This window comes from Elephas maximus, chromosome 14, assembly GCF_024166365.1.
Source record: "Elephas maximus indicus isolate mEleMax1 chromosome 14, mEleMax1 primary haplotype, whole genome shotgun sequence".
Taxonomy (NCBI): Eukaryota; Metazoa; Chordata; class Mammalia; order Proboscidea; family Elephantidae; genus Elephas; species Elephas maximus.
Genome location: NC_064832.1, coordinates 93,281,592 through 93,290,717, shown reverse-complemented (window position 1 = coordinate 93,290,717; position 9,126 = coordinate 93,281,592). Strand labels below are relative to the sequence as shown.

The following is a 9,126-nucleotide window of genomic DNA, read 5'->3' as shown; positions in this document are numbered from 1 at the left end:
TGTATATACCTTCAGACTTCTAGTTACACATATACACATAAAATTATATACATATGTATATATGCTTGAGATCACTTTATATATACCCTTTTGTATCTTGCATTTTCATTCTAAATGATATATCATAAAAATATTTCTCCACGTCAGTAAATTTGCCATTTGTAATGACTACGTAGCGTTCTGAGCACGAGTTGCCATTCATTCCACCCCGACTCAAGGTGACCCCATGCGTGCCAGTGTACAGTTGTGCTTCATGAGGTTTTTAAAGGCCAATTTTTCACATATAACTCGCCAGGCCTTTTTTCTGAGGTGCCTCTGGGTAGACTCAAACCTCCAATCTTTTGGTTAGTAACCTTGTCCTATCACTTACTTGATCTGCTAGACTTTGAGGTGGCTCCCAGTTTTCCCACTGTTATAAAATAAACACCACCGCCATGAACATCCCTTTATAGACCTTCTTGTGCACGTCCTAGTCATTTCTCTAGCATATGTTCCTGTAGGTAGAATTCCTGGGTTATGCAGAACAAACATTTTTAAGATTCTTGTTCTTGCTTGCTTTTCCATTCGTCTCTTTGGTTCCCACTTTTTTTAGATATACAAAAACTTCAACAAGATAGCTACTGGGTATCAGGGCTCTTGCTTTTCTTAACTGTGTCCCCCACTTTCTCTTCACAGTGCCTAGGGGTGGTAGGGCCAACATGAGGCACGATTCAGTAACGATCAGCCCATCACCGCCAATGGTGAACCCTGATGGATCACCGAGGAAAAAATACGCGTATTCCCAGAGGAAATGCAGGGGTTAAATGTTAGCGTCCCACTCCTTGTCCGTCCAGAGTACTGGACAGAACTGAAGTTTTTGGAATACAGTGATACTTCGGAGAACAAACACTCCTTACCTCGTGGAGGGGTTTTATTTTCTGAGGCTCCTCCTACAGTCTGTGAACTCTTGGGAGCCCCTTTTTGCATGCCCAACCTCTTTCAGCGGTGGCCCAAAATGGCACTTATGGGCATGGATGAGGTGGCAGGACACTATAACCTTAGGGGCAGTGATTCTGCATGACCAGCAGATGACTTCAAGTGGCTGCCATGCTACTTGTTGGTCACTGCAAATGACACTTTGTGGAGGCAGCTTGGAGACACTCCACCCTTATTTCTTTCCCCTGTAACTGAAGGAGAGGTGGCTAAAATGTGGAGATAGAAGCGGCCCTGAGTGGGCCCGGGACTTCTGCGGGCAGTCGAGCGAGAGGGAGAAGGCTGGGGGCGGGGGGAGCCAAAGTCTAGACTCGGTTTCCTTCCAGGGATTGTCTTCTCTTCCTCCTTGCCTCTCCCCAGCCCATTTTCCCTTCTCGTGGGTGGACGCTCCCGCTTAAGTCCAGAGCCCAGAGATGGCGGGTACAGCCCCCTCACTTCTTAGTAAGTTCACAGCGCCTGGCACTCCAAGCCCGGCTGTTTTCAGTCGCAAAGTCGCTAGGAAGGAACATTTCCCGCGGTCTCCCCTCCTGGCTTCCTCCTTAGGCTGTTTGGAAACTTCACCCAGACACCGAAGCAGCTCCGCCCCAGCATTTCTGAACAGGCCACAGGCGAACCCCCTCCGCACACTCTCCTCCCCTGGACTCGAACCCTGCCCTCAGAGAGGTCGGCGGAAGCCCAGTTCTCTGCGGGCAGACGGAGGGGGTGGGCTGGGGGCAGGGGGAAGATGGAGGAGAAAGAGTTGCTGCTAACCGCTCCCTCGGGGCCAGGCTCGCCTTTCCGGCCCATCGGCCCCAGGCCCGGCGCGGCGAGCACGCGCCCGACCCCCGGGCCCCCTCGGTCCCCTCCGCCCGAGCCGGCGCCCGCCCCCGCCCGGCCCCCTTCCCAGCACCCGGCCTCCCTGCCTCCGCCCTCCCGCGCGCACGGGCGCCGTGGGAGCGCGAGACCGCGCCCGGCCCGGCAGGCGGCGACTCCGGCGGCTGCGGCCCGAGGCGCCCGCGCGGCCGCCAGCCTCCTCCCCCAGCCGGAAACGCGGGGCGGGGTCCCTCGGCGGGCCGCGGGGGCGGGCGCGGGGGCCGGGCCGGGGCGGGGCGGGGCGCTCTCGGCGCTCGCGGGCTGTGCGCGCCGACTCCGGCTCCCAGGCCGCCAGCGCGAGCGGGCCAGGCCGCCCCGGTCCAGCCGAGCAGCAGCGGTTCGCGCCGACGCTCCCCGACGCGGTGCATGGAGACGCGGCCCGCCGCCCGCCGCTGAGCCCCGCTGCCCGGGCGGGTGGGCTCGGGGTCCGGCCGGCCCCACCGAGCTGGGCTCGGGCTTCCCCGGGCGCCTCCGCCGCCGAGGTCTGCGCGCTCGCGGGCAGCGGGCCTCGCCCGCCGCGCTCCGGCCGTCCCGTCCCAGGAAGTGGCCGTCCTGAGCGCCATGGCTCACTCCCCGGTGCAGTCGGGCCTGCCCGGCATGCAGGTGAGCGGGGGCCCGAGGCCGCCGCGGGGAGGGCGGCGAGGGCTCGGCCGAAGCGGGGAACTTGGCGGTTGTAAACACAGCCCCCCCACGCTCGCCCTTCCGGGGTCGCGCCGGAGCTTCGCTGGCCGCGCTCCCCGCTCTGCGCGCGCGGCCCGGCGCTGGGGGGACGCCCCCGGAGCGCAAGGCGCCCCGGCGACCGCCCAGAGCCGGGCGGGGCCCACAGCCCCGGCGCCCCTGCCCCTCGCCGGGGCCAGGTTCTCGGTGCGGGGGAGGCCCGCCGTGGCCGCGGCCTGGGTCCGCCCGGAGCCGCGGTGCAGCCGCCCTCGCGGCCGGGAGTCGCAGTTGTAAGGGAGGAATGTGGGGGAACCGGCTTTGGGTTGCCGCCGCCTGGCCTTCCCCGCTTCCCTGTCCCCCAGCTCCTCCCGAGCTGCTCCCGAGCTGCAGGCCCAGAGTCGGCCCCATCCTCGGGGAGAGCTGGTGTCAAGAAATGCCCTTGGCGGGCCCAGCTTGCGCTCTGGGCCCTGCGTGCGGGCCGTGGTGGTAGAGACCCCCAGGCCCCTGCCCCCCACCCCGACCCCGTCCTCGCAGAGCCCTCCAGCCCCCCGGAGCGCGGGCGGTGAACTTGGAGCAGGGAGGGGAGCTGAGAGCGCGCCCGGACTCGTCCGCGGCCCGCGCCTGCCCTGCCCGGTGAGAGGCGCGGGCGGGGCGCGAAGGTGTAACTGCGAGGTCCCCTCCCAGGGCGTTAGGGCGTTCTGTTCTGGCGCGGACAGCGGGGAAAGGGCGAGCTCGTCAGCATCCAGGAAGCAGAAATCCCGAGCCGAGGCTTACCCTCGGGGTACTGGGACAGTGCACTTGTACTTGGAGACTTTTCTGGGTTTCAATGAGCTATTTCCAGTAAAAGCTCCCCCTTGATACTTGGCGCATCTTGGCCTCTCCGTGACTTTTTTTTGGGGGGAGGGGGAGTTGAATTTACATGAATTCATTAAAGTTTTTCACCATTGGAGACTGTTTTTAGCTCTTTAGAAAGTAAAATCACCGTCTTGGCTAACTTGTAATTTTCCTAAGGACGCAGATGATGGCAAAATGATTAGGATTAAATTCTCCCCGTGTAGTAGTTAGGGTATGTCTCTAAAGTTTTGCTCTCCCGAACAGTTTAGCTGAGCGTGTGAACGTAGGAGCTCTGAGAACAGCCGTTAAGTACCCAAACGTTGTCGTATAGTTATCAGTGGCCTCTCTTCCTCTTCCCTTCCTCTCGAGGGCTGAGAAGCCCAGTGCTCTCGGGCAGACCGGTCTTCCCGGGAGCCTGGAATCTACCCTCTTCCTCAGAAGAAGGCTCACCCCCCCCACAACTTTTTTTTTTTTTTTTAATATCAAAAAGAAAACTGGGTTTCATTGTTCAGGTTTCAAGTCTAGAAAAATAGGAACTCAAAGTTACCCCTTTAATGTCAGCTGTAACTTTAGCCAAGGTAGGTTTTTTTTTTTTTAAGGAGTAACAGTTAAAGTTAATAGCTTAAGAGTGTGACTAGGAAGATGCTTGAAGAAGACTGTCCTTGAATCTCATTTAAAGAACTTTTAAGCTTAACGTGTGTTGACAATCTATTCTCTTGGCTGCTAGGTAGAAATCAGATGTGGTTTCTTGGTATTTCCTAAAACTCTTGCTTTGTTTTTTTTTTTTTTTGTCGTGCTTTTTACGTGAACGTTTACAGCACAGATTAGTTTCTTATTCAGAGATTTGTACACATTCTTTTGTGACATTGGTTGCAGTCCCTGCAGTGTGTCAGCACTGTGCCGCTTCCCGCTGTGGGTCTCCTGTATCCATTACTCCTTTCCTGCCTTCGCCTTCGGGCACGTGTTGGCAGTTTGGTCTTGTAGACTTGATTGAACTAAGAAGCACGTTCCTCACGTGTGTTAGGGTTTGGTTTTAATTTGGAGGCGTGGAAGTCGGGGTGAAAAATATTTCTTACCAGTAAAACATGAAGGATCTCTTGTAATGCCAAAACCAATTTTTTAAATTAATGTTTGTTTTAGACACTTTTATGTCTTAATCAGGCTGTAATCTGGCACAAATGCCTTGCTTAGCCATTTGCCACGGAGATGCCCAGCCTTAGTGGGAAGTAGTGAGTGTGAAGAGGCATTTAAAGCCCTAGTGGCTGATGCTACCACATCACTATCGGATGGTCACCAGTTGGTTATCTGGTCTCAACTTTTCTTCTTACCTTTGTTTAAGAGCGTTGGTCAAAATGCCGAAATCTTAAGAGAAGAGAGTAAGTTTCCTTTAATAACTCTGCCTCCCAAACAAAGTATATTTTCAGGTGATGTTACAAGGACACCGTTTTTGTTTTGCTTTCTTAGTAGAAAAGATGACCAGATATTCACCTGTTTCGGAGGTGCTAAAGTGGCCTATGACAGTCATGTCTGTACTTAATACATCGACAGACTCTAGCCTATTAATAGTTTTGGGTGTGCCGTTTGGGGGAAAAACATTCCTCATTCCTCTCTCCCCCTAAAAAAGAAAACAAGAAGCACATTTATTTTCTACTTTGAATCAGCAGCTGCCACCACCCTGCCCGGGGAGGCTTCCCGAGGAGTTGTTGAGGATTAAATTAAAGGCACAACGGGCTTTGACTGCGGGGTAGGATAAAACAGAACCTAACCCTTCTGTGTACTGCCCTGCTAAGGCCTTATAGTCTCCCTTTTTCTCCTCTCCTGACCATGGCTTCTAAGACTTAAACATTTCAGGAACACAGCATGAGTGAATTGAGGCGGCCTAGGCAAGGATGCTGAAAAAATAAACATCTTAGTAGCAACACCATATTTCAGTGTCTTGCAAATCATTTCTTAGGCCTTTTGGTTCTTGCTGGTACACCATGAAGTATAGGTGTTCATGCCATTTTATGGATGTGGTAGCTAACAGGTGCAGCAGAGCCGACCAAGGTGACAGCTTATTGTGTGACAGGTTGGTGATTCAAAACCAGGTCTTTCCTGCTTTCAAGATCATACGCCTCCTCGCTCAGCGGTGTTGTTGTATTATTACTTTTGCAAACATTAAAGTTTATTTCATTCCAAATTGGATTTGCTAGAGAAGTAAGAAATCTGAAATCGGTATTTTCTTTACTTAGCAGCTGTTACTGAACACCCATGTGTCAAGTCCTAGGTGACAGGATGATGATTATAAATCTGGATGAGTTATCATTTTTAATAAATGTGTAATGCCTCCCACTCCCCAGTTTTATTGGGAAAAAAAGAGAAATGATGAACTCAACATAGCAACTATGAGTAGACAGAAATTCATTTGTAGATACAAGTATTCTCTGTCCCGCACTTCTTTAGGGAACATTTGTCATTTCACTCAATTCAGATTAAAAGAAAAGCCTCAGTTGGAGGTAGGAGCACCCGTGAGTCTTTAGTTTGCATAAGTTGTAATTTAAAAATAATTAGATTTGGGCTTATAAATGTCTATTATGGAATTTTATCGGTAGCTTTTAAACTTTTCTGGGCCATGACCCACGTAAGAAATAGATTTTTTGTCAGGACCTGAAACAAAAGTTTCAAGAGACAGGACCAGTCCTTACTACTTGTGATCACTCTCGTGAGGTATTTCATCAGAAACAAGAGGAGCTGGTTGCAGTACTTCTGTTTTTGTCCCACTGTTTGGAAAATACTGGACTTGGTAAGTCGTGTGTATAGTAGGGCCTGAGTTAATTTGGCATGGTTTAGGGTTGTTAATTTAAGGTATTCTCATATTTGAAGGTGCAGAGAATTTATAGGAATAATTGAAAAAGTTTCTACTTGTTATCATCTTCCCGTCCCCTCCCTCCCTCCCTTCCTTCCTTCCATTTTCTAGCTGCTTGGAGAAATGAGCCCTTGCTGAGAAAATGCCTCTTTGTGTTGGAACAGTGAGAAAGATGTTTTATGGACAGTTTGCGCACTCTTGAAGGAAAACAGAGGACACCAGCATTTAATTGTGACTTAAGTGCTCTTTGCCATTGTTTTCTTGTTGGTGTAATGTTTCAATACTTTCTGTCCTGTTGCTTATATCTAAGGTGGCTTCTTGTGTTTGCCCTGGTACTGTTTGCACACTGGGGGAAAGCTGGCATATTACAGTGAGTGAACATTCAGAATATTTGTGAGATTTAGGCCCTGAAAATGCCTTGAGGGAAATGTCGGTCTATAGCATGTGATACCTAAGATGTCTCGTATTTTAAACCATTGGATTAGACAGGGGAGCATGCGTTCATTCAACACATTTCAGTGCAGGGTCCTGGGAGGTGGAGGTGAGAACCTCGTTTGATCCCTGTCCTCAAGAAGTCAGCAGCCTAAGACCAGACTTTCCGGCCTGACAGAGACTGGAGAAACCCTGAGAGTTGGCCCCTGGACACCCTTTTAGCTCAGTAATGAAGTCACTCCTGAGGATAACCCTTCAGCCAAAGATTAGACAGGCCCATAAACAAAATGAGACCAAAGGGGCACACCAGCCCAGGGGCAAGGACTAGAAGGCAGGAAGGGACAGGAAGGCTGGTAATGGGGAGCCCAAGGTCGAGAAGGGAGAATGTTGACATGTCTTGGGGTTGGTAACCTATGTTACAAAACAATATGTGTACTAATTGTTTAATGAGAAGCTAGTTCTATAAACCTTCTTCTAAATTACAATTAAAAAAAAAAAAAAAAAGTCAGCATGAGACTGGAGGGATCCTGACAGTCATGGTCCCCAGACCTTCTCTTAGCCCAAGATTGGAACCATTCCCGAAGCCAACTCTCCAGACAGGGATTTGACTGGATTATAAGACAGAAAATGATACTGGTGAGGAGTGAGCTTCTTGGCTCAAGTAGACACATGAAACTATGTGGGCACCTCCTGTCTGGTGGGGAGATGAGAAGGCAGAGGGGGAGATGAGAAGGCAGAGGGGGGAGATGAGAAGGCAGAGGGGGACAGGAGCTGGCTGAATGGACACAGGGAATACAGGGTGGAGAGGAGGAATGTGCTGTCTCATTAGAAGGAGAGCAGCTAGGAGTACATAGCAAGGTGTGTGTAACTATTTGTATGATAGACTGACTTGATATGTAAACTTTCACATAAAGCACAGTTAAAAAAAAAACAAAACAGCAGCAGCCTAGAGGGAGTTGTTGTTGAGTGCTGTCAAGTTGATTCCGACTTATAGTGACTCCATGTGACAGAGTAGAACTGCCCCATAGGGTTTCCTAGACCATAAAGATGTCACCTTGAAGACTAAGGTGCGCCTGACCAAGCCGTGGTATTTTCAATTGCATCTTATGAATGTGAAAGCTGGACAATGAATAAGAAAGACCAAAGAAGAATTGGCACCTTTGAATTGTGGTGTTGGTGAAGAACATTGAATATACCATGGACTGCCAAAAGAACGAACAAATCTGTCTTGGAAGAAGTACAACGAGGATGCTCCTTAGAAGCAAGGATGGCGAGACTGTATCTTACATACTTTGGACATATTGTCAGGAGGGATCAGTCCCTGGAGAAGGACATCGTACTTGGCAAAGTACAGGGTCAGCGGAAAAGAGGAAGACCCTCAACGATGTGGATTGACACAGTGGCTGCAACAATGAGCTCACGCATAACACCGAGTGTAAGGATGGCACAGAACCAGGCAGTGTTTTGTTCTGTTGTGCACAGGGTTGCTATGAATTGGAACCGACTCTGTGGCACCTAACAACAACAGCAAGATGTAGTGTGAGGGGAAACCCTGGCGGCATAGTGGTTAAGAGCTATGGCTGTTAACCAAAAGGTCAGCAGTTTGAATCCACAGGTGCTCCTTGGAAACCCTGTGGAGCAGCTCTCCTCTGTCCTGTACAGTCGCTGTGAGTTGGAATCAACTCGACGGCCATGGGTTTGGTTTTTCGGTTGTGTGAGGAATTACTGAGAAAATGAGCCTGTTGACAGTTGCTTCTTCTTTATAGTATAGTTTTACAGTCACATTCTCCAGCCACAGTCTGGGAGTCTCATGATCTCTTGAGAAACGTGCCACCCAGCTCTGCATTTGGGTGATTGCTCCCAGTGACTCATTGTTGCCTGTTTGGAAACTCCATACCTGCAGGAAACAGACCATTCCCAGCCAACCCTTCTGAGGCCTTTTGTGTTCTTTAGCTCGGACAATCATTAACGGAACCTTGTGGCCAGAGTGCAGGAGATAATAGTTAGGCTCCGCTAGCCCTCTGTTGCTGCTTAGGATCAGTCACTGTCATTGGACCAGTTTGTAGCAATCGTTTTCCATAATTTAGGTTTTTACAGTGGGATTTACTTTAAAAATCTTAGTGCCGAATGCTTTGGGAAAACAAAATAGCTACCGTAACACCAGATTCGTGGAGTTGAATATGGAGTTTATCTTAAATAGCTTTCTGGTTTCCAAGGTTAAACTCAGTGCCATCAAGTCGACTCCTACGCACAGCGACCCTACAGGACAGAGTAGAACTGCTGCATAGAGTTTCCAAGGAGCGCCTCATGGATTCGAACTGCCGACTCTTTGGTTAGCAGCCGTGGCACTTAACCACTATGCCACCAGGGTTTCCAGGGTTAAATAGGGAAAATAAAACTTGTACCGTCACTTGCTACTACGCATGAAAGAATCCCAGATTGTGGATTACAAAAGCATTTTATCAGAACACCAAGTGAACGACATTGTTGACTCTGGAGACCTTCAGATTAGGGTTTAATGAGGATTCTCGGTC

At 50.4% G+C, this 9,126-nt stretch overlaps 1 protein-coding gene across 2 annotated transcripts in view; it reads left to right on the top strand.

The window, feature by feature from the left end:
• The first annotated feature begins 2,073 nt into the window (after window positions 1-2,073).
• Window positions 2,074-9,126, top strand: part of STK24 (serine/threonine kinase 24) — a 143,580-nt gene continuing 136,527 nt past the window's right edge. For both annotated transcript variants that reach the window (XM_049853273.1, XM_049853272.1), the window contains exon 1: window positions 2,074-2,427. In XM_049853273.1, the coding sequence (XP_049709230.1) occupies window positions 2,386-2,427 (42 nt within the window). In that variant the 5' untranslated portion in view covers window positions 2,074-2,385. The remainder of the gene's footprint in view (window positions 2,428-9,126) is intronic.